This window comes from Drosophila kikkawai, chromosome 2L (assembly GCF_030179895.1).
Source record: "Drosophila kikkawai strain 14028-0561.14 chromosome 2L, DkikHiC1v2, whole genome shotgun sequence".
Classification (NCBI taxonomy): Eukaryota; Metazoa; Arthropoda; class Insecta; order Diptera; family Drosophilidae; genus Drosophila; species Drosophila kikkawai.
The window spans coordinates 21021048-21046705 of NC_091728.1; the positions used below are offsets into that span (position 1 = coordinate 21021048).

Here is a 25658-nt window from a genome sequence, read left to right on the forward strand (position 1 = left end):
ACTGACGTCACTATCTTTTTCTTGATTTTGTTGGGTAACAAAATGTGTTGCTTATTGTCAATAAGATATCATTTTGATTGATTGTTTGTACGGGTCGCCCTGCTAATTACCTGCTAATGTGAATTTGAATTGTGAACTTCAGTCATGAAACGATCGCCGGCCAGTTTGTGGTCACTTTTGTGGCTCTTTAGCGCCGCTTCATTCCCTTTGGTAGAGTCCCATCACATTTTGGGTCTCTTTGTCAACGTCCATCGGTCGCAGTTAATGGTCCATCTGGCAGTTTGTCAAGCTCTGATCCAGAAGGGCCACCAGTTGACTTTGGTAACCACTTTGCCACTGGACGATCATGATATACGGGGGAATGTGACACATATTTTAATACCCTGGGAGCAGCCGAGAGAAGACTCAGATCACCACACTCCCTCGGACTTCTTTCTCCGTCTGGAAAGAATGTTTAATCGTCTGGAGAAATCTGGTGACTTTCTGAATCTGCCCGAATGGAAAGTCTTTCTGCAAGGAGCTCCTAATCCTCATTTTGATCTCATGCTTTTGGGTTATCACTTCAACGATTATCTGCTGGGAGTGGCGGCTCATTTCAAGTGTCCCGTGGCCATAATATCCACCCAACAGCCCACAGGATTCGTGAACAGTCTCATGGGCAACCCCGAGGAGCGTTGGTATGTCCCACAGCCCTATGACAGTCAGCAGAGGAGTGGAATATCAGCTTGGATCTTTGGAATTTGGGAGAAACTTATGGAAATAATGGCTAGGAGGGTGATGCAGAAGATATACAGGTATTACTTACTTAATTTTTTATAAAAATATATTTAAAATACATTTAATACATTTTAGTTTGCACTTTCCCGAACCACAATATCCCGGCTTTGAAACCATGCGCCGCTCGGTTGCCTTGACCTTAAGTAATCATCATGCCATCAGCGAAGGACCCATAGCTCCTGTATTACCAAATATGGTGGACATTGGAGGTATACTCTTAGAGCAAAATATAAAAGAAAACTCCCAGGAAATATCAGCTATAAATAGATCTATAATCGTGTTCAGTCTGGGCACTCGCTTTACTTGGCAAAAGTCCCCACATAGTTTGATATCTACTTTCACAAAAGCCTTCTCCCAATTTCCCAACTACGATATTTACTGGACTTACGATGGAGCAAATCAGAGTATTATTAGTGTGGATTATCCTCATATAAAAATTTCCAAGTGGTGGCCACAATGTGAGCTCTTAGCAAGTGGAAAAGTTCGATTGTTCATCACTCACGGGGGCAAGGGCAGTGTCTCGGAGGCCCTGTACTATGGAGTTCCCATGCTTGGACTACCCCTGCTGGGCGATCAGCGAGCCAATCTCCAGAGGATGCAGGCCAAAAAGTGGGGCTTGACATTGTCCACTCACAATTTGACCCACAATGAGCTGCACAAGGCCATGGCTAGAATACTAGGTGGATCAGAATATACCAAAGCTATATCGAAGGCCTCCCAACTATATCGCGATCGTCCCATGAACTCCAGTGACCTGGCCACCTTTTGGCTGGAGTACATCATTCGCCATGACGGTGCTAGGAACTTGTACAGCCCGTCGAGGCAACTAACCTGGATCGAAAATCTATCCATCGATGTTTATGTTACTATCTATGGGGGCTTGATTTTGATTGTAATTGTTCTCAGAAAAATGAACAGCTTGCTGTGACTAGAAGTATCGTTTAATTGTATACAAATATATATATAACATAAAGTAGCTTAAGAGATGAACTTAATCGACGTTTACTTAAGTACACTCGAATGTTGTTGGTTGACAATACTTCTTCTTCATGGGATTCGAATCATTTCTGGGCTGGTTTCACTGGCATCTCGCATCCAAGAGAATATATTTAAATAGTAAATGCTGTATAATTAGTATTTCTTTTTTTAATTATAAATAATCTGCACAGGACTGACGGATGACGACGGATCATTAGATTAAGGCAATCTTTCCATATTATGGCTCTTAAAACTAACGACTTAACATATTGGAAGTGTTCCACTAGATGTATTTTATTGAAGCTGTTCTCTAAGATCCTTCCCACTGCTATGGATTTTGTATGGCTTTAAATTTTAAATAGTAGTAGTAAGTAGCGTAAGTAGTGGTAGTGTATAAGTAGTTTTTAGTTTATGCACAGTTCTGGGGTTCTGGGGGATTTTGGTTTAGCTCTTGCCATGCAGGCGCCTTGACTGGAAATGTCCTGGCTGATAATAGCTCAGATTGGGGTTCGAATTGGGATTCCTATACTGATTCTGATTTTGATTCTGATAGCCCGGACGGGGACAGCGTCCATTTTTCATATCGTAAGGGCCGTAATTGCAGAACGGCGGACTGCTGTCACCGCTTTGAATGCGGCTGAAAAGAAAGATTTGATAATCATTAAAATAAAAAAAAAACATAAGATTTAACTTAGCTGAACAATTAATTTGCATAATTAATCAATTATTCAAAATATTTAATTAATTATTCAAATGAAAACTCACCGTCTTTCCATCACGGAGAATCCCTCCTCGCCGTTCTTTAGCCGCTTGCAGGTATCATCACTGAGATGGCAGTCGCATCGGCAACGCTGCTCTGCCTGCTGCTTTTGCTGCTCCTCCTCCTCCTCCAACTGACTTACCGGCCAGCTAAAGTCGATAAAGTGCTTGGGACATCGGCAGGCTGTGCTCCGTTTGCGCCGTATCTCCACCTTCACGCAGCCGCATTCGGTGTGGTTCAGCATTGGGACAATACGGGCCATTGACTTGTTGTTGACGTGAACGGAGAACACCAGGTTCACGGTCTCGTTCCGCTTCATCTTGCAGGTGAATCCCGGATCACAGCATCCGACGGTGTCACTGCACTGATGCAGGATTGTGGCACGCGGGGAGTAGACCGTATTTGTCTCCTTGGTCATGTAGATCACCTGCGGCTTTGGCACACGACAACGGCCCTCACGTTGCACAAAGGCTCGGTGTTCCCTTGCCATTTGATTGAGTTCCTGTAGATCTGTTGAACATACAGGACAATGGGTTAGTTTTTAAATGAAATAAGAAATAAGAGAGGTTTAAAAGATCCTAGGGAGATTAAAAAGTGCAAATAACTATAAGTAGCTTATGATTTTCACCCTAAATCGTTGAAAAATAAAAAAAATCGTTGGTTAAAAATAAAAAATATTGATATTGGTTGGAAAAATATTAAAAAAAAAGGAAACCGTAGATTAAAAGACTCTAAAAATATTTCCCAACTGTAAAGAATATATGTATATTTTTCGAGTCAAGGCATTATTTGTCTCTTAAGCTTAGAACAGAGAATGCAACTCTATTAAGTATAAATATTTTTTACAATTAAAACCCGCAGTGGATATGACTATAAAATTTAAATTCCTGAAAGCATAACACAAATTATTAAAACTCCCAAACTCCCATAACTTTTAAGCTTTGTCGCTTAAATCGAAATCCTTTGTAAAAATATTTGCACTTAAATATTTTATGTGGCTTAAATTTTTACTGGCTGTTCGAAATAATCCCCTTGAATGTGGCTATTTTAATAAGTTTGCTGTTAAATTATAACCAAACTGTGCTCAAATGTGTGTCATTGGCGCAACCGGTTACCAGGTTCATTACTTAATAGCCTACTAAAGTTCAGTAAACTCCTGGATACAGCAGCATTTTCAATGCCTTTCGGTAGCGATTTTTCGATTCGATCGCCCACTGAGTGGCTTTCTGCCATGCCAGCAGCGGCTTAAGATCATTTGTGCGATGTTCCTTATTTTTCTTCTTGGTTTTTTATATTGATCGTCGGCTGGAGATTGCACCTTTATGGCCTTTGGCGGACTTAAGTTTACCGTTGTTTGCCTTTTGTCGCGAGTCGCGACTTGCGACTATAAAAAGCGCTCAGAGAGAAGATCTTTGCATGCGGAATTAATTTTCTTCTCGTTCGTCTGCCGGTCGTAAAGTGGCAGGAGGCACAATGAGATCAGGGAGGAGCAGGAGAAGGTGGAAGCCGGCGGGCAAAGACCTCCCAATGTGCTGTTAACCGAGCTAATCTTAGGTCCTAGGCATTGGTCCTAGTTCTGGGTCTCATTCACCCACCAACTTCGCTAAGAATCTCAAAGGGAGATACATCTGTTGGATCCATATGTAATTTTCATAAACGCTTCATGATTGAATCATCAACTTAACGAGCGCCCAGGAAGGAGGTGGTTTGTGGAGTGTGCACTTTGGCACAGAGAAAAATAAGTGTGTGTTTATTTTTAATATAATTTTTTAGGGATATTTAAATATACAAATATGTAACTAATAAATAATTAAGATCTTCAACAGACTATTGAATTATTAAAATACAATTAAATAACATTTAATTAGTTATATATTTTAAACTCCTAATAAGGTGAAATCCCCTTTGTATTTCATATACTTAGTTCTTTATTTATATATCCTTATTATTTCCCAATTTCCCTAGGTGTATTTCAGGTAGCTATTGTAGCTATAGTTCCTGGTGGTAGAGACCGAAGGAGATGATGTTTCGACTGCCTCAGAACATGTGGAGCGGCTGCTTCAGCCGCAGCAGCCACATGAATAATTCAAGGGGCTCTAGCTCAACAAGCTCCATGGACTGAGGATAGAGAACACAAGAGCCAGGGAAGGAATGCGGTGAGGTGGAAAAACAGGGAGGAAAGGGGGCTTCCGGGGAGGTGAAAATTGCAGTTGTGTTGATGGCCAAGTTGAGGAAAGCCTTTGAACTTGACAGATTTGCCCATGAAAATGTGGGGCAATACTCGGGCCTCCACAGGATGATGATGAGGTGAGAGGCTTGGCTTGGCCCTTTTTTCACAAATTGGCATAGTTTACTCAAGGCCAGTCGTTGAGTTTGGCCAATGAAGCCATCTCGAAGTGAAACCAATTGTTATCCATAAAATCAACTTAATCAAAAAACTACTGAATAAAAACTATATTATGTTAAACAAGAAAGGAAGATAACTTCGGCGCGCCGAAGTTTGTATACCCTTGCAGATTGGTTTTCATATTTATATTATAAAATATAATGCCGAAAACAGACACTAAACGGAGTTTCATAACATTTTACCTATACTTAATATGTTTACAGTTTGACAGTTACAGTTATACATCTCCAGCTTTACATTTTCTCTACATCTACGGATCACTTATATGGCAGCTATATGATATAGTTGTCCGATTTTCAAATTATTGTTACCAAAATTCTGAAATAATACTAAAAGCTCATGTCTCAAAGTAGATGAAAATACGTTGAAAAACAACGAAGTTATAATTTTTTCTTTTTCTTTTCCTATCGTTCCTATGGCAGCTATAAGATATAGTGGTCCGATTTTCATAAAATGTATACCAAAATTCTGAAATAATACCAGAAGCTCATGTCTCAAAGTAGATTAAAATACGTAGAAAAACAACGAAGTTATAATTTTTTTCGATTAATTTTCCGATCGTTCCTATGGCAGCTATAAGATATAGTGGTCCGATTTTTATAAAATTTTTACCAAAATTCTGGAATAATATAAAATGGCTATATCTCAAAAATGATGCAATAATATTGAAAAACTGCCAAGTTATAATTTTTTTTCTAAAAATGTATCGAACATTTGTATGGCAGCTATATGATATAGTCGTCCGATCCGGCCCGTTCCGACATATATAGCAGTGAGAGTATATAGAAGACTATATGCAAAGTTTCATTCAGATAGCTTTAAAACTGAGGGACTAGTTTGCGTAGAAACGGACAGACGGACAGACGGACAGACGGACAGACGGACATGGCTAGATCGACTCGGCTGTTGATGCTGATCAAGAATATATATACTTTATAGGGTCGGAAACGTCTCCTTCACTGCGTTGCAAACTTCTGACTGAAATTATAATACCCTGCAAGGGTATAAAAAGAAACATAAACAGTTTAAATAATCAAAAATACTATAAAACTGAAATATATAAAAGCAGTTTTATATATTTTTTTCCAACTAATTGATCAATATTTGCCTTTCCGCTTAATCTGCAAATACTCGTAAACAAGATCATGAAAATGTCACGCCTTCAGGGAAATTAAACAAAATGAGCAACCGAAATCGGCAATCACAAGTCAAACAACCGTCGACGATGTGCAAATATTCGATGGCGGTAAATAAATAAACTTAACTGCCAAGGAAGCCACTGGACAACTAAAATCAACAAAACAGCAAAAAAACAACAGCCACTGGAATGGAAAAATCGAATGAGATAAGAAAATTGTTGCATCATTATGCATTTATGTACTGGCTACATTTCATTGACAATTTCCCAGGCTTAGTGACACACTTTCATTTGGCTTTTGCGGCTGTTGTCCACACGCTCTTTACGGTTTTCCCCAAAAACAATTTTCGCGCCCATTAAGCGACAGCAATTTTCCACTCAAATGCAAACGAGACAGAAAGAAAGACGCAGTGGAAAAGGGGGAAAAATAGAAGAAAAAAAAGATATTGAGATAGAGCGAGCTCACATTTCATTGTCAGGGGTCTGGGTTAAGCCAATGTTTGTCTCCTAATTGTAATTGTTGTTACACGCAGAGAAAGGCACTATGAAAAAGTATATATAAATATGCAAAACAAATATTTACTTAATATATTAATTTTGTAATATTTTATATTTATTTATAAGTAAGCTATTTAAGTGTTTTTAAAACTATTGACTATTGAAATAGATTTTAATACAATTTCCAAGTTCCTTGCTTGCTTTTTTTAGAACATTTTCTTTTTTCTTTTGGTTATAGTTCATATCTAACATTTTAGATTTTTAATAACTAAATTTCAGAAAGGAAATAAGGAAATCTTAAAATAAGCTCAACTTTTCCCAATGTACCCATGTTGTTTGTTGACTTTTTCAAGCCTCCTAGCTCTAAGCTTGTAATGAAATAATTGGAAAGATCTTTGCAAGTCTCAAATTCCCGCTTGCCAAAAAATAAAAAAAATATCTGCCACCAAAACTACTTAAATTAAGAGAGGCGAGGAGTCTGTGTTTGTTTGTTTAACAAGACAACTCTTCTTTTAATTGCAATGAAAACGCAGATGCATCACCCCAGAGACCCAAAAGAGACAAAATACAAAAAAAAAGGGGAAAAAAACTCGGTGGGAAAACATCTTGGTATGTAATTTGCCAACTCCTTCTTAAGGCGAAATTTTCACTCACTAACTTTTTCCACAGTTAGAAAGTAAAGTGCGTAAGTTAAACTCATGCCAGACTTTTCAGCAATCTTGTTTGTTGACGTTTGTGCTCTGGTTTTCCATCATTCACAAGAAGTCACGTGCCAAAGGATAAAACAGTCATTTTCATTTCCATTGTCATAAATAACAGGAAAAACAACTGGGATTGCCAGGGACTATATCTAGGAAGATACTACAGTTGAGGTCAATCAATTAAAATAATTCAAGGTAAGGTATATATATTAAGGAGGCTAGCGTTTTTTGATCTAAATTTTTAAAAATTAACCAAATTATATGTTAATATAAGCAAATTCTTAACTATATAAATACGTGTATGCAAAAATAATATATGTATCTTTAAAGTCAAAAACCTAGCTTTAAAACAAACTATAAAATATTTAGTCGTCTTTAAAAATCCATAGAAAATAAACTTTATTTTTATTTTGGAATCCCTAACCTATTGACTGCCACTGTGCTCCTTGCCCTTCCTTCTCAACATCAAAGGCCATTTGGTGGCGTTTTGTTTGGCTTGTTTTTGCCCTTTCGCATAGAGCATTGCACATTTGCTTAGCACATTTTTTATGGCCAGAACGTGATGATCATGGGCGGGCGCCTCGGACATCTATTTGAGGCACAATTACCGGGGGACCAGACCGGAGGACGGGGCAGGGACATCTTTAATGGCCCCAATGAACCCAGGAGGGACGGAGGGTTGGAAAAAAAGGGAAGATAAAGGCAGCAGCATACTCACTGGTGTGATATTTTCTGTACTCCAGGACGCCTTCTTGGGTTCCCACTTGCTGCAGTTTCCTGGCCGTCAGCTCGCCGGGTTGAGCCTGATCCGACTGATAGCCGTCGTCCTATGAAAAAGCCATGAAAAAGCACGAAAAAATACGTTGTTATTGAATACAGATATGTATGCATATTGGCAATACAGAAATGCCGCAGCATATGCGAAAATTCTGCTTATTTATGGTTAGAGTTGGCTTATTTTGTACTTATTTTTTCTGGTTGCACTGCGACCACGTAACTCTATTTCCCATTCACAAGCGCACAATTTTTTGCGGCTTTCATTATTATTGCACAATGTGCTGGAACTCCTCTCCACACATATTTTTTCAACCATAAAATATGATACATTTTTTATTGTATTTTTTTTGGGATCATAAAAATAGGTTTGCAAATAATATGGAGCAGCTAATAAATGGGATTGCGCAATGGCAAACTCTAAGAGAAATATTTTTATGAGGGCTTAAGTTTAAAAATGTTGCCAATAATTTATTGAAATTATTTATAATTTTTATAAACAAGTAAACTTGACATGATTGAGTGCATAATCATAAGTCACACTTTATGGTTTTTTATTTAATTTTATTATGAAATATTCGTTTGGCTTTAAAACAAAAAGAAATAATGTATCTCACGGTAGCACAAAAATTGATAAGCAGCTTTTGTTACTTTTTAAAAAAGCTTTTTAATGCTTTAATATTTACATGCCTTGATGAAGTATTTGAGAGCCCTTGTTTTCATTTAATAATTCCATATTCTTAAAGCTTTTCTTCGACACATAAATTAAAATAAATACATAATATAATATAATATGAATAAATTATAAAATCGAGACTCTTTATTAAAAAAACATAAGAATATATATTATAAAACCCCATATATTTTTATACAAACCCCCTTATTTTCCCTTGTTTTTAACACAACCTGCAGAATCATAAAATGTGATGATGTTTGCAAAGAACGTACAAAAAATTAAATTGAATTTATGCTTTTTGATTTATGCTGGCATGTGCTCACGCAGCAATTGTGATTTATTTAACAGATTTTTAACACGCTCCAAACAAAAGCCGCAGGAAAACGGAAAACAGAAATAACAAGTGCCCAGGAGTGCAGAGTGGGAAAACCTGCGTGCCACACCTGAGAGCACCTGAAAAGCTATCACTTACAGCTCAAAGAGCAAGAGCGTCGAGGAGGCGGCATTGGAAAACTTTTGCAATTTGCATTGCCATACACACGCACACACACATATCCAGACCCTAGTATCGATTTTCAACAAAAGGATGCACTTGCTTTTCCCACGTACTCAGCACCCACCCATCCCCTTTCACTTCCGAAAAGAACACCCGAATGTCATGAAAACTAACGACATGCATATAAGTGATACATAATGCGACAAGCAGTGGGGCCAACTGCCTTCTGGGGGTAATAAATGAAGTGTGCATGTAAGAAAAATGACACCAGCAGGAGCCATGGCCCAAGGATAACAGGGAAATGTGAGGAAAAACCAGGCCAGGATACAACTCCATTCGCAGCATTCCCAGCAGAGTCACCAAAGCGTTAAGTGAAATGGCCAGCGAAATGGTAGCGAATGGGTTTCAATTGAAGGGAGTTGGTAGATCGAATCTGGAAAATCGGAGGCCCAAGTCAGGGAGGCAAAAGAGCGAAGGATTTTACTATATGTTTTCTCTGTTGGAAAATAAGCCATCTCGGATGAGGAAAGGATATTTAATCTTAAGCTTAAATGAATTTTTAAATTCTTAAGAAGCTTAAGAAATAACATTTTAATATAAATACATTTGTAATCTATTTTTTAATTAAATGTATTAAAATTGTAAATAGTCTTGATTAGTAAAGTCTACTTAAAATAAATATTTAGATAATTTAATTTTAATAAATTATTTTCCCAGCTTTATAACATTTTTTTTGAAGGTTTTCTTATCTCTTGAATCTCTTGATTTTATTGCTATTCCTAAAAAACAGTTTTTTATATTTCCACCCTATAACTATTTCGTATTTCCATTTAATTCCTTTGTTTATCTTCTGAGTCATCATGATGGCCTGCATCCTCTATTATTTGATATGCTTTTAATGCCGCACATTTCGCTCGTTTTGCTTACAGCGATCGCTTTGCTTAGATGAATCAAAGTCAACCGAATCCGCTGCGGAATCTCTCCTCCTTCCTCGCTCTGTCTCTGCCCCGTCCAAAGGCCCCTTTCTCTCATCTTTTCTCATCTTATTGGAGGCAACACCTCGACCCTGTTTTATATATTCTTCTTTTTTTTTTTTTTGTATAACCAGTTCTACTTAAGCTTCATTACGCATGCTCAGCCATGACACGGCCATTTCATCCAGGTTGGCAGTTGGCGACTCCCGCCGCTTCTCCTGGGGCTCTCCGCCACTGCCCCCTGGAATTACCATCAATCTGCAGTGCCAATCCCAGGAGCAGGAACCGGAGCTACATGGCGGCATGGCAAGAAAATCTATGTAAATTCTGGGGACTATTTTAAGAGGGAAATTTGCTTGCTATATTTAATTTATTATTTATAAGCAAAATATATTCTTTAGTTCAAAGTTTCTATTTTTTAAATTATTGCATTTGGCAACAAGTTGGCCATATAATTCTCAACTAGTTCTAGCATTGCACTGCAACTTTATGAAATTTTTAAACTTCTTGCCCGCAGAGACCTTTTGATTCTTTGGGATATATTTCCTTAAAATCACTTAAAAACTATTTCCCTGATTTTAATATAAAATATATCAATAAATATATGACATTAAAAAATATTTCAAAAATATTTACAATTAGAATCCCTTGCAATTTCTCACCGTGAAAGAGAAGTTGGGGCAGGGACACATGAATGAACACAAAAAAAACCATTAAGTGTCTGCCGGGTTGACAGTATTCGAAAACAGTTGGTGCTCTGTTAGGCCCCCGACGCACCTCTCGTCCATTAAATAAAAAATATAAAAAAACAACAACAACAAGAGCAAACTTCATTTGCATTTGCCTGTTGTTCTGTTTGGAGCGTTTGAAGGATGCTTTGGACGGAGGAGCAGTTTCTTTATTATGGAAATAATGGCTAGGAGGGTGATGCAGAAGATATACAGGTATTACTTACTTAATTTTTTATAAAAATATATTTAAAATACATTTAATACATTTTAGTTTGCACTTTCCCGAACCACAATATCCCGGCTTTGAAACCATGCGCCGCTCGGTTGCCTTGACCTTAAGTAATCATCATGCCATCAGCGAAGGACCCATAGCTCCTGTATTACCAAATATGGTGGACATTGGAGGTATACTCTTAGAGCAAAATATAAAAGAAAACTCCCAGGAAATATCAGCTATAAATAGATCTATAATCGTGTTCAGTCTGGGCACTCGCTTTACTTGGCAAAAGTCCCCACATAGTTTGATATCTACTTTCACAAAAGCCTTCTCCCAATTTCCCAACTACGATATTTACTGGACTTACGATGGAGCAAATCAGAGTATTATTAGTGTGGATTATCCTCATATAAAAATTTCCAAGTGGTGGCCACAATGTGAGCTCTTAGCAAGTGGAAAAGTTCGATTGTTCATCACTCACGGGGGCAAGGGCAGTGTCTCGGAGGCCCTGTACTATGGAGTTCCCATGCTTGGACTACCCCTGCTGGGCGATCAGCGAGCCAATCTCCAGAGGATGCAGGCCAAAAAGTGGGGCTTGACATTGTCCACTCACAATTTGACCCACAATGAGCTGCACAAGGCCATGGCTAGAATACTAGGTGGATCAGAATATACCAAAGCTATATCGAAGGCCTCCCAACTATATCGCGATCGTCCCATGAACTCCAGTGACCTGGCCACCTTTTGGCTGGAGTACATCATTCGCCATGACGGTGCTAGGAACTTGTACAGCCCGTCGAGGCAACTAACCTGGATCGAAAATCTATCCATCGATGTTTATGTTACTATCTATGGGGGCTTGATTTTGATTGTAATTGTTCTCAGAAAAATGAACAGCTTGCTGTGACTAGAAGTATCGTTTAATTGTATACAAATATATATATAACATAAAGTAGCTTAAGAGATGAACTTAATCGACGTTTACTTAAGTACACTCGAATGTTGTTGGTTGACAATACTTCTTCTTCATGGGATTCGAATCATTTCTGGGCTGGTTTCACTGGCATCTCGCATCCAAGAGAATATATTTAAATAGTAAATGCTGTATAATTAGTATTTCTTTTTTTAATTATAAATAATCTGCACAGGACTGACGGATGACGACGGATCATTAGATTAAGGCAATCTTTCCATATTATGGCTCTTAAAACTAACGACTTAACATATTGGAAGTGTTCCACTAGATGTATTTTATTGAAGCTGTTCTCTAAGATCCTTCCCACTGCTATGGATTTTGTATGGCTTTAAATTTTAAATAGTAGTAGTAAGTAGCGTAAGTAGTGGTAGTGTATAAGTAGTTTTTAGTTTATGCACAGTTCTGGGGTTCTGGGGGATTTTGGTTTAGCTCTTGCCATGCAGGCGCCTTGACTGGAAATGTCCTGGCTGATAATAGCTCAGATTGGGGTTCGAATTGGGATTCCTATACTGATTCTGATTTTGATTCTGATAGCCCGGACGGGGACAGCGTCCATTTTTCATATCGTAAGGGCCGTAATTGCAGAACGGCGGACTGCTGTCACCGCTTTGAATGCGGCTGAAAAGAAAGATTTGATAATCATTAAAATAAAAAAAAAACATAAGATTTAACTTAGCTGAACAATTAATTTGCATAATTAATCAATTATTCAAAATATTTAATTAATTATTCAAATGAAAACTCACCGTCTTTCCATCACGGAGAATCCCTCCTCGCCGTTCTTTAGCCGCTTGCAGGTATCATCACTGAGATGGCAGTCGCATCGGCAACGCTGCTCTGCCTGCTGCTTTTGCTGCTCCTCCTCCTCCTCCAACTGACTTACCGGCCAGCTAAAGTCGATAAAGTGCTTGGGACATCGGCAGGCTGTGCTCCGTTTGCGCCGTATCTCCACCTTCACGCAGCCGCATTCGGTGTGGTTCAGCATTGGGACAATACGGGCCATTGACTTGTTGTTGACGTGAACGGAGAACACCAGGTTCACGGTCTCGTTCCGCTTCATCTTGCAGGTGAATCCCGGATCACAGCATCCGACGGTGTCACTGCACTGATGCAGGATTGTGGCACGCGGGGAGTAGACCGTATTTGTCTCCTTGGTCATGTAGATCACCTGCGGCTTTGGCACACGACAACGGCCCTCACGTTGCACAAAGGCTCGGTGTTCCCTTGCCATTTGATTGAGTTCCTGTAGATCTGTTGAACATACAGGACAATGGGTTAGTTTTTAAATGAAATAAGAAATAAGAGAGGTTTAAAAGATCCTAGGGAGATTAAAAAGTGCAAATAACTATAAGTAGCTTATGATTTTCACCCTAAATCGTTGAAAAATAAAAAAAATCGTTGGTTAAAAATAAAAAATATTGATATTGGTTGGAAAAATATTAAAAAAAAAGGAAACCGTAGATTAAAAGACTCTAAAAATATTTCCCAACTGTAAAGAATATATGTATATTTTTCGAGTCAAGGCATTATTTGTCTCTTAAGCTTAGAACAGAGAATGCAACTCTATTAAGTATAAATATTTTTTACAATTAAAACCCGCAGTGGATATGACTATAAAATTTAAATTCCTGAAAGCATAACACAAATTATTAAAACTCCCAAACTCCCATAACTTTTAAGCTTTGTCGCTTAAATCGAAATCCTTTGTAAAAATATTTGCACTTAAATATTTTATGTGGCTTAAATTTTTACTGGCTGTTCGAAATAATCCCCTTGAATGTGGCTATTTTAATAAGTTTGCTGTTAAATTATAACCAAACTGTGCTCAAATGTGTGTCATTGGCGCAACCGGTTACCAGGTTCATTACTTAATAGCCTACTAAAGTTCAGTAAACTCCTGGATACAGCAGCATTTTCAATGCCTTTCGGTAGCGATTTTTCGATTCGATCGCCCACTGAGTGGCTTTCTGCCATGCCAGCAGCGGCTTAAGATCATTTGTGCGATGTTCCTTATTTTTCTTCTTGGTTTTTTATATTGATCGTCGGCTGGAGATTGCACCTTTATGGCCTTTGGCGGACTTAAGTTTACCGTTGTTTGCCTTTTGTCGCGAGTCGCGACTTGCGACTATAAAAAGCGCTCAGAGAGAAGATCTTTGCATGCGGAATTAATTTTCTTCTCGTTCGTCTGCCGGTCGTAAAGTGGCAGGAGGCACAATGAGATCAGGGAGGAGCAGGAGAAGGTGGAAGCCGGCGGGCAAAGACCTCCCAATGTGCTGTTAACCGAGCTAATCTTAGGTCCTAGGCATTGGTCCTAGTTCTGGGTCTCATTCACCCACCAACTTCGCTAAGAATCTCAAAGGGAGATACATCTGTTGGATCCATATGTAATTTTCATAAACGCTTCATGATTGAATCATCAACTTAACGAGCGCCCAGGAAGGAGGTGGTTTGTGGAGTGTGCACTTTGGCACAGAGAAAAATAAGTGTGTGTTTATTTTTAATATAATTTTTTAGGGATATTTAAATATACAAATATGTAACTAATAAATAATTAAGATCTTCAACAGACTATTGAATTATTAAAATACAATTAAATAACATTTAATTAGTTATATATTTTAAACTCCTAATAAGGTGAAATCCCCTTTGTATTTCATATACTTAGTTCTTTATTTATATATCCTTATTATTTCCCAATTTCCCTAGGTGTATTTCAGGTAGCTATTGTAGCTATAGTTCCTGGTGGTAGAGACCGAAGGAGATGATGTTTCGACTGCCTCAGAACATGTGGAGCGGCTGCTTCAGCCGCAGCAGCCACATGAATAATTCAAGGGGCTCTAGCTCAACAAGCTCCATGGACTGAGGATAGAGAACACAAGAGCCAGGGAAGGAATGCGGTGAGGTGGAAAAACAGGGAGGAAAGGGGGCTTCCGGGGAGGTGAAAATTGCAGTTGTGTTGATGGCCAAGTTGAGGAAAGCCTTTGAACTTGACAGATTTGCCCATGAAAATGTGGGGCAATACTCGGGCCTCCACAGGATGATGATGAGGTGAGAGGCTTGGCTTGGCCCTTTTTTCACAAATTGGCATAGTTTACTCAAGGCCAGTCGTTGAGTTTGGCCAATGAAGCCATCTCGAAGTGAAACCAATTGTTATCCATAAAATCAACTTAATCAAAAAACTACTGAATAAAAACTATATTATGTTAAACAAGAAAGGAAGATAACTTCGGCGCGCCGAAGTTTGTATACCCTTGCAGATTGGTTTTCATATTTATATTATAAAATATAATGCCGAAAACAGACACTAAACGGAGTTTCATAACATTTTACCTATACTTAATATGTTTACAGTTTGACAGTTACAGTTATACATCTCCAGCTTTACATTTTCTCTACATCTACGGATCACTTATATGGCAGCTATATGATATAGTTGTCCGATTTTCAAATTATTGTTACCAAAATTCTGAAATAATACTAAAAGCTCATGTCTCAAAGTAGATGAAAATACGTTGAAAAACAACGAAGTTATAATTTTTTCTTTTTCTTTTCCTATCGTTCCTATGGCAGCTATAAGATATAGTGGTCCGATTTTCATAAAATGTATACCAAAATTCTGAAATAATACCAGAAGCTCATGTCTCAAAGTAGATTAAAATACGTAGAAAAACAACGAAGTTATAATTTTTTTCGATTAATTTTCCGATCGTTCCTATGGCAGCTATAAGATATAGTGGTCCGATTTTTATAAAATTTTTACCAAAATTCTGGAATAATATAAAATGGCTATATCTCAAAAATGATGCAATAATATTGAAAAACTGCCAAGTTATAATTTTTTTTCTAAAAATGTATCGAACATTTGTATGGCAGCTATATGATATAGTCGTCCGATCCGGCCCGTTCCGACATATATAGCAGTGAGAGTATATAGAAGACTATATGCAAAGTTTCATTCAGATAGCTTTAAAACTGAGGGACTAGTTTGCGTAGAAACGGACAGACGGACAGACGGACAGACGGACAGACGGACATGGCTAGATCGACTCGGCTGTTGATGCTGATCAAGAATATATATACTTTATAGGGTCGGAAACGTCTCCTTCACTGCGTTGCAAACTTCTGACTGAAATTATAATACCCTGCAAGGGTATAAAAAGAAACATAAACAGTTTAAATAATCAAAAATACTATAAAACTGAAATATATAAAAGCAGTTTTATATATTTTTTTCCAACTAATTGATCAATATTTGCCTTTCCGCTTAATCTGCAAATACTCGTAAACAAGATCATGAAAATGTCACGCCTTCAGGGAAATTAAACAAAATGAGCAACCGAAATCGGCAATCACAAGTCAAACAACCGTCGACGATGTGCAAATATTCGATGGCGGTAAATAAATAAACTTAACTGCCAAGGAAGCCACTGGACAACTAAAATCAACAAAACAGCAAAAAAACAACAGCCACTGGAATGGAAAAATCGAATGAGATAAGAAAATTGTTGCATCATTATGCATTTATGTACTGGCTACATTTCATTGACAATTTCCCAGGCTTAGTGACACACTTTCATTTGGCTTTTGCGGCTGTTGTCCACACGCTCTTTACGGTTTTCCCCAAAAACAATTTTCGCGCCCATTAAGCGACAGCAATTTTCCACTCAAATGCAAACGAGACAGAAAGAAAGACGCAGTGGAAAAGGGGGAAAAATAGAAGAAAAAAAAGATATTGAGATAGAGCGAGCTCACATTTCATTGTCAGGGGTCTGGGTTAAGCCAATGTTTGTCTCCTAATTGTAATTGTTGTTACACGCAGAGAAAGGCACTATGAAAAAGTATATATAAATATGCAAAACAAATATTTACTTAATATATTAATTTTGTAATATTTTATATTTATTTATAAGTAAGCTATTTAAGTGTTTTTAAAACTATTGACTATTGAAATAGATTTTAATACAATTTCCAAGTTCCTTGCTTGCTTTTTTTAGAACATTTTCTTTTTTCTTTTGGTTATAGTTCATATCTAACATTTTAGATTTTTAATAACTAAATTTCAGAAAGGAAATAAGGAAATCTTAAAATAAGCTCAACTTTTCCCAATGTACCCATGTTGTTTGTTGACTTTTTCAAGCCTCCTAGCTCTAAGCTTGTAATGAAATAATTGGAAAGATCTTTGCAAGTCTCAAATTCCCGCTTGCCAAAAAATAAAAAAAATATCTGCCACCAAAACTACTTAAATTAAGAGAGGCGAGGAGTCTGTGTTTGTTTGTTTAACAAGACAACTCTTCTTTTAATTGCAATGAAAACGCAGATGCATCACCCCAGAGACCCAAAAGAGACAAAATACAAAAAAAAAGGGGAAAAAAACTCGGTGGGAAAACATCTTGGTATGTAATTTGCCAACTCCTTCTTAAGGCGAAATTTTCACTCACTAACTTTTTCCACAGTTAGAAAGTAAAGTGCGTAAGTTAAACTCATGCCAGACTTTTCAGCAATCTTGTTTGTTGACGTTTGTGCTCTGGTTTTCCATCATTCACAAGAAGTCACGTGCCAAAGGATAAAACAGTCATTTTCATTTCCATTGTCATAAATAACAGGAAAAACAACTGGGATTGCCAGGGACTATATCTAGGAAGATACTACAGTTGAGGTCAATCAATTAAAATAATTCAAGGTAAGGTATATATATTAAGGAGGCTAGCGTTTTTTGATCTAAATTTTTAAAAATTAACCAAATTATATGTTAATATAAGCAAATTCTTAACTATATAAATACGTGTATGCAAAAATAATATATGTATCTTTAAAGTCAAAAACCTAGCTTTAAAACAAACTATAAAATATTTAGTCGTCTTTAAAAATCCATAGAAAATAAACTTTATTTTTATTTTGGAATCCCTAACCTATTGACTGCCACTGTGCTCCTTGCCCTTCCTTCTCAACATCAAAGGCCATTTGGTGGCGTTTTGTTTGGCTTGTTTTTGCCCTTTCGCATAGAGCATTGCACATTTGCTTAGCACATTTTTTATGGCCAGAACGTGATGATCATGGGCGGGCGCCTCGGACATCTATTTGAGGCACAATTACCGGGGGACCAGACCGGAGGACGGGGCAGGGACATCTTTAATGGCCCCAATGAACCCAGGAGGGACGGAGGGTTGGAAAAAAAGGGAAGATAAAGGCAGCAGCATACTCACTGGTGTGATATTTTCTGTACTCCAGGACGCCTTCTTGGGTTCCCACTTGCTGCAGTTTCCTGGCCGTCAGCTCGCCGGGTTGAGCCTGATCCGACTGATAGCCGTCGTCCTATGAAAAAGCCATGAAAAAGCACGAAAAAATACGTTGTTATTGAATACAGATATGTATGCATATTGGCAATACAGAAATGCCGCAGCATATGCGAAAATTCTGCTTATTTATGGTTAGAGTTGGCTTATTTTGTACTTATTTTTTCTGGTTGCACTGCGACCACGTAACTCTATTTCCCATTCACAAGCGCACAATTTTTTGCGGCTTTCATTATTATTGCACAATGTGCTGGAACTCCTCTCCACACATATTTTTTCAACCATAAAATATGATACATTTTTTATTGTATTTTTTTTGGGATCATAAAAATAGGTTTGCAAATAATATGGAGCAGCTAATAAATGGGATTGCGCAATGGCAAACTCTAAGAGAAATATTTTTATGAGGGCTTAAGTTTAAAAATGTTGCCAATAATTTATTGAAATTATTTATAATTTTTATAAACAAGTAAACTTGACATGATTGAGTGCATAATCATAAGTCACACTTTATGGTTTTTTATTTAATTTTATTATGAAATATTCGTTTGGCTTTAAAACAAAAAGAAATAATGTATCTCACGGTAGCACAAAAATTGATAAGCAGCTTTTGTTACTTTTTAAAAAAGCTTTTTAATGCTTTAATATTTACATGCCTTGATGAAGTATTTGAGAGCCCTTGTTTTCATTTAATAATTCCATATTCTTAAAGCTTTTCTTCGACACATAAATTAAAATAAATACATAATATAATATAATATGAATAAATTATAAAATCGAGACTCTTTATTAAAAAAACATAAGAATATATATTATAAAACCCCATATATTTTTATACAAACCCCCTTATTTTCCCTTGTTTTTAACACAACCTGCAGAATCATAAAATGTGATGATGTTTGCAAAGAACGTACAAAAAATTAAATTGAATTTATGCTTTTTGATTTATGCTGGCATGTGCTCACGCAGCAATTGTGATTTATTTAACAGATTTTTAACACGCTCCAAACAAAAGCCGCAGGAAAACGGAAAACAGAAATAACAAGTGCCCAGGAGTGCAGAGTGGGAAAACCTGCGTGCCACACCTGAGAGCACCTGAAAAGCTATCACTTACAGCTCAAAGAGCAAGAGCGTCGAGGAGGCGGCATTGGAAAACTTTTGCAATTTGCATTGCCATACACACGCACACACACATATCCAGACCCTAGTATCGATTTTCAACAAAAGGATGCACTTGCTTTTCCCACGTACTCAGCACCCACCCATCCCCTTTCACTTCCGAAAAGAACACCCGAATGTCATGAAAACTAACGACATGCATATAAGTGATACATAATGCGACAAGCAGTGGGGCCAACTGCCTTCTGGGGGTAATAAATGAAGTGTGCATGTAAGAAAAATGACACCAGCAGGAGCCATGGCCCAAGGATAACAGGGAAATGTGAGGAAAAACCAGGCCAGGATACAACTCCATTCGCAGCATTCCCAGCAGAGTCACCAAAGCGTTAAGTGAAATGGCCAGCGAAATGGTAGCGAATGGGTTTCAATTGAAGGGAGTTGGTAGATCGAATCTGGAAAATCGGAGGCCCAAGTCAGGGAGGCAAAAGAGCGAAGGATTTTACTATATGTTTTCTCTGTTGGAAAATAAGCCATCTCGGATGAGGAAAGGATATTTAATCTTAAGCTTAAATGAATTTTTAAATTCTTAAGAAGCTTAAGAAATAACATTTTAATATAAATACATTTGTAATCTATTTTTTAATTAAATGTATTAAAATTGTAAATAGTCTTGATTAGTAAAGTCTACTTAAAATAAATATTTAGATAATTTAATTTTAATAAATTATTTTCCCAGCTTTATAACATTTTTTTTGAAGGTTTTCTTATCTCTTGAATCTCTTGATTTTATTGCTATTCCTAAAAAACAGTTTTTTATATTTCCACCCTATAACTATTTCGTATTTCCATTTAATTCCTTTGTTTATCTTCTGAGTCATCATGATGGCCTGCATCCTCTATTATTTGATATGCTTTTAATGCCGCACATTTCGCTCGTTTTGCTTACAGCGATCGCTTTGCTTAGATGAATCAAAGTCAACCGAATCCGCTGCGGAATCTCTCCTCCTTCCTCGCTCTGTCTCTGCCCCGTCCAAAGGCCCCTTTCTCTCATCTTTTCTCATCTTATTGGAGGCAACACCTCGACCCTGTTTTATATATTCTTCTTTTTTTTTTTTTTGTATAACCAGTTCTACTTAAGCTTCATTACGCATGCTCAGCCATGACACGGCCATTTCATCCAGGTTGGCAGTTGGCGACTCCCGCCGCTTCTCCTGGGGCTCTCCGCCACTGCCCCCTGGAATTACCATCAATCTGCAGTGCCAATCCCAGGAGCAGGAACCGGAGCTACATGGCGGCATGGCAAGAAAATCTATGTAAATTCTGGGGACTATTTTAAGAGGGAAATTTGCTTGCTATATTTAATTTATTATTTATAAGCAAAATATATTCTTTAGTTCAAAGTTTCTATTTTTTAAATTATTGCATTTGGCAACAAGTTGGCCATATAATTCTCAACTAGTTCTAGCATTGCACTGCAACTTTATGAAATTTTTAAACTTCTTGCCCGCAGAGACCTTTTGATTCTTTGGGATATATTTCCTTAAAATCACTTAAAAACTATTTCCCTGATTTTAATATAAAATATATCAATAAATATATGACATTAAAAAATATTTCAAAAATATTTACAATTAGAATCCCTTGCAATTTCTCACCGTGAAAGAGAAGTTGGGGCAGGGACACATGAATGAACACAAAAAAAACCATTAAGTGTCTGCCGGGTTGACAGTATTCGAAAACAGTTGGTGCTCTGTTAGGCCCCCGACGCACCTCTCGTCCATTAAATAAAAAATATAAAAAAACAACAACAACAAGAGCAAACTTCATTTGCATTTGCCTGTTGTTCTGTTTGGAGCGTTTGAAGGATGCTTTGGACGGAGGAGCAGTTTCTTTATTATTTTTCACTCTTGCTTTTTTTTTCCTCACCTTTTTTGTTTAGCCTCAATTGGGATTCCTGGCGTGGGTGTGACTTGTGTTTGGTATTTTACGAGCCAGAAGGTAACAACAACAACAACAGCAGCAGCAGCGGCAGCGACAACAATAATAAAGAGCCTGTCGTGGGTTTATTTGCAATCAAAAGAGTTATGAGCCAAATGCAAATAGCGCACCCAGTACACTTTTTTTATGATGCCCTATCCCTTACACTCAACTAAATGGAAATTGGGGCAAAAATCGAAGAACCTCACAAGCCTCTTAAGCAAATTCAATAAATAGTATTGATTTACTATAAAGGTGTTTTACACTAAATACCAAAATGTTATTTGTTATATTAAAATATTTTAATCGTGAGTATTCTTTATTGTCTTTCATTAATATGTGAAATTATTTCAAGTCAAGAATAAAGAAGAGATAAAATGCAACGATAGCTTGTGATAATTAGCTTCCCCACTTATTGCGATGTATTTAAGTGGCTTTGTTACACACTTTATGATGAAATAGCCATAAATCTGCCTTGATATGTTTCGTTTTTGTATTTCACTTAAGTAATAAATAAGATAATAAAATGTGACTCATTTTCATTGAAAATTGAAATGAGAAAATATAAAAAACTAATACTTTACTATTAAAAAGAGTAGTGTTAGTGCAGTGTACTCCCTTGGTTCCGGCAGTAGAACCTCTGACAACAAGGTTCAGGGCTTAAGGTGTTTCCCTGGTCAAGATTAAATACCTACCCCCTTTGCGGCATTGTAAAATGCGTGAATGGACAAAAGATGAAAAACAGGAGAGAACCTAGGAGAAACTTCATCAACAGAGGAGTCTGGCCAACAAATTCGCCGCCAACAACTGTGCAAACAAACCAGGGGCGTTGGGCCGAAAGGGGAATGAATGATTGTCAGAAAGAAAGAGGGGGGGAGGCGCGACAGACAGGGCCTTCATATAGTGCAATCCAATATTTGTTTATGCCAAAGAGAGTACAACAAACAGGGCCAACTAAATGTGCGCAGCCTTCCTCGCTCTCTATCACTAATATGCCCCCCTTATTGTACTTTTACCCCCTCAGAAGCCAGAACTATGCATAAATGGGGAAGCAGATTCAGGCAGCTTCACAATGAATTGCTTTTGCTAAATTAGAATTTTAACCCCGCGGGGCATGACGATATTCGCGATAAGTAACTCAATGAGAGAAAGCACTTGACTGTGGTGAAATATATGTATTTTTGAAATATTTCTTAAGATGGATTTAGCATTAGACTTTGGAATATCTCAAGATTATACTTTTCTTTTAGATAATAGATCAATACATTATATTTCGCATTAAATGTAACAATAAATATATATCTCATTTAATAAAGAGTACAAAATGATGTGTCATAATTTTATTATAAAAAATTAAAGCCACAATAATTAATTTAATTACCACAAAGTTCACTGGCATCTATATTATTGAATGAATACTTTGCATTATTCTTCATTGAAATGAATAAAGATTCATTGATGTTTTCCTTTCACTTGAATTTTGCATATACAATTTCATTTTCTAGGGGATTCCCAGTTCGTTGTCATCGTAAAAAATTCACTGATTCGCGTTTTTAAAGGCCTTTCCGTCAGTGTTTTCTTAATTTGTGTTGAATGCGAGTTGCCGCGAGATGCAAAAATGTAGCAATTGCAATTTGGCTAAAAGCTAAGCACTGAAAATGTACGAAAAAGCGCAGCCGAGCAGCGTGTTGGAAATTGTCCGCCTCGATTCTCTTATTCAGTGTTCTTTTTTTTTCTTTTTTAGAATTGTAAACATGGCCCAGACACACACACACACCCCTGCAAAGTGGCAAATAGGCTGGACCACATGGCGTATGCTTAATTTCAGTTTCTCATTGTGCTCTCTTTTCTTTTTTTGACATAAAAGTACCAATTAGGCAGGCACTCGGCGCCCCTTCTTTTAAAAAAAATTCGGTCATAAACTTAAGTAATTAAAAATAAGCAACACTTTGCATATATTTACTCGGCGTTTTCCTTTTTTTATATCTCAATTGAAACTACTCGCATTAAAAGCCCATACAATTTTATACTTTTTAGCGGGGCAAGTTTATTTTTTTTTATACAGAGACACCCAGTGAAACATAAGAGAAATGCGAAAAAAGGACCGGCCGTAAGTATAAAATGCTTTTTAATTTTTAACGAGCGAATGTAGCCGCGAAATCTGCCGCTGCCGCCGTCTCCGTTTATTATGACAATTTTATATTTGTTTGCTTTCGGCCGACTGCGAAAACGAAAGCAGCCAAACGGAAAGCATGAGCGCAAAAAGCTAAAATCAGAAAGCAAAGATGCCGCCGCCTTTGGGACCGTAAATGGCCATAATATCCATCCAATGTCAATGACAGAGCCTAGCTGGTTTATGGTAAGAGAACAGGCCACCAAATATCAGGGCTTTTGTCGTTAAAGCAAAGCGAAATGGAGCAGTTACACTTTGGAGGTGGAAAATTATCTATAAAAACTATTGACTTACTAATTGAAAGCTCTCTATTTTTTTCTTGTAATTAAGGTGGTTTAATAATGTCTTTAATTATTGGTAAATTAAATTATAAAACTTCTATTAACTTTCGATTATGAGGTAAATGATTATTAATTTCGATTCGTTCGATTCGATTTTTTTATAACACGTAGTTTTTAAATTCCTTGTATGGAAACAAGAACAGATCAAACAGTTTTTCAGATTATTAAAAATCAAAAATCCTTGAAAAATCTTCAATAAGTTTTTCCTCACTCTTGAAACCTTAATTTGGCTATCGAATTCTCTATCGAAAATATCCCCCCTTTGTAATCGAATTGCATCCCTGTCTAAAGATGAATCAGCAATCGATTTCGAGGAGGCGCCTCCCAATTAAGTCGGCCCAGTCACAACAGAAGTTGCTGCAACATGTTGCAAGTCTCAGCAAATGCCGGAAATGTGAAACTGATGCATCATCATCTTCATCGGAGGCCCCAAGTCGCAGAGGGATCGATCTGGAGACTGATTGCCAGTCGAGACGTCGAATCGAAGAACATGTCTGGGCAAATGGCAGGGGATCTGGGGACCTGGGGACCTGGGGACCTGGGGTGTAGGGGCATGGGAGTGTCGGGGATGTCTGACTCTTCTAATTGCAACGCCCACACGCACCGATAGATTGCCGCTAGATTGCCCAAGAGATTGAAACGTTGCTGCTCCACCAATGTACCGATCGATCCACCGATCTCCCGACTTGTCTGGCCTGCTCTAGATTGACTTTTCAATCTGCAATTTGTTTGAATTTATCAAAAGGCGATACACTGGCCGACACGGAGGAAATATTGACTTTTTTGTGAGACATGTGAGCAAAAAGTAAATGGAAATGTGCAAAATTTATTTTTAATTTAAATGAGTTGGTTAAGGTATATATTCCCTTAAGATTAAATGATCTTTTAGCTGTCACACCACATAAATTATTGAATGAAATAAAAATCCAAAGAATGCAAACTATTTCTTCATATTTTTTCAAACGCTTTAAGTCCCTTTGATTTCCTGCAAAACATAGATCACAAAAGGAGAGGTTTTCCTATTAAATTTAGAACAAAGGAATTTATATGATTTATGCGAGCGTGGAGTGTATTAAGGCCTCGTCTTGGCCGTGATTTATATTTGCTGGTGGGTCTTAATTGCGTGACTCTTGGCGCACGGCCCGCTTAATGGCCAACAAGTCGCCGGCGATCAATCAGCTAGTTCGCACAGTCGGGGCCACTAAATTATGTCCGTTTGCCAAAAGCGTGAACTTTTCGGGTCTTAATTTATTAGGCTGGCGACCAGACCAGTTTCCCCACACATTCCTCACCCTCTTTTTCCGCCCCTCGTTTTCCACGTTCATTAGACGCCGCGACGATACAGCATCGGAATTAATAATATAAAACTTTATAGATTTGCCATATAAATTTAGAGCTTCCGCATTATATACTTTATTTCGGTAGGACTATAAATCATGGCCAGATCGTTGTTATATATGTCTATGTGTGCTATGTAGACCGCCCGAAAGTGGTTTGCCATTATGTCATAAGCCGATTTGCTTGTCATTAGCCTTTTTTTTTTAATATTTTGTTTCTTCTATTTTTTTTATGGAAAAGCGCGTCACATTAAGATTGCCAATAAATCATGAAGTCCCCCAGATATTTACACTATCCCCCGGCTATATAGCAGT

General features: G+C 37.5%; 3 protein-coding genes across 3 annotated transcripts in view; 1 reads left to right on the forward strand and 2 right to left on the reverse strand.

The window, feature by feature from the left end:
• Ugt307A1 (UDP-glycosyltransferase family 307 member A1) lies at positions 1-1759 on the forward strand. The gene is made up of 2 exons (XM_017163667.3): positions 1-794; positions 853-1759. The coding sequence occupies exons 1-2, from the start codon at positions 145-147 to the stop codon at positions 1703-1705; spliced, it is 1503 nt and encodes a 500-aa protein (XP_017019156.1). The 5' UTR covers positions 1-144; the 3' UTR covers positions 1706-1759.
• Positions 1697-12038, reverse strand: Pvf2 (PDGF- and VEGF-related factor 2). Its single transcript, XM_041775952.2, has 4 exons — positions 11938-12038; positions 7978-8086; positions 2521-3025; positions 1697-2392 (listed from the first exon to the last, which is right to left on the reverse strand). The coding sequence occupies exons 1-4, from the start codon at positions 11956-11958 to the stop codon at positions 2200-2202; spliced, it is 828 nt and encodes a 275-aa protein (XP_041631886.1). The 5' UTR covers positions 11959-12038; the 3' UTR covers positions 1697-2199.
• The window catches only part of LOC108072826 (PDGF- and VEGF-related factor 2), an 18133-nt gene continuing 4500 nt past the window's right edge, over positions 12026-25658 (reverse strand). Inside the window, exons 3-5 of the mRNA XM_041775951.2 lie at positions 18307-18415; positions 12850-13354; positions 12026-12721 (exon numbers count right to left, since the gene is read on the reverse strand). Of these exons, the coding sequence (XP_041631885.1) occupies positions 12529-12721; positions 12850-13354; positions 18307-18415 (807 nt within the window). The 3' untranslated portion in view covers positions 12026-12528. The remainder of the gene's footprint in view (positions 12722-12849; positions 13355-18306; positions 18416-25658) is intronic.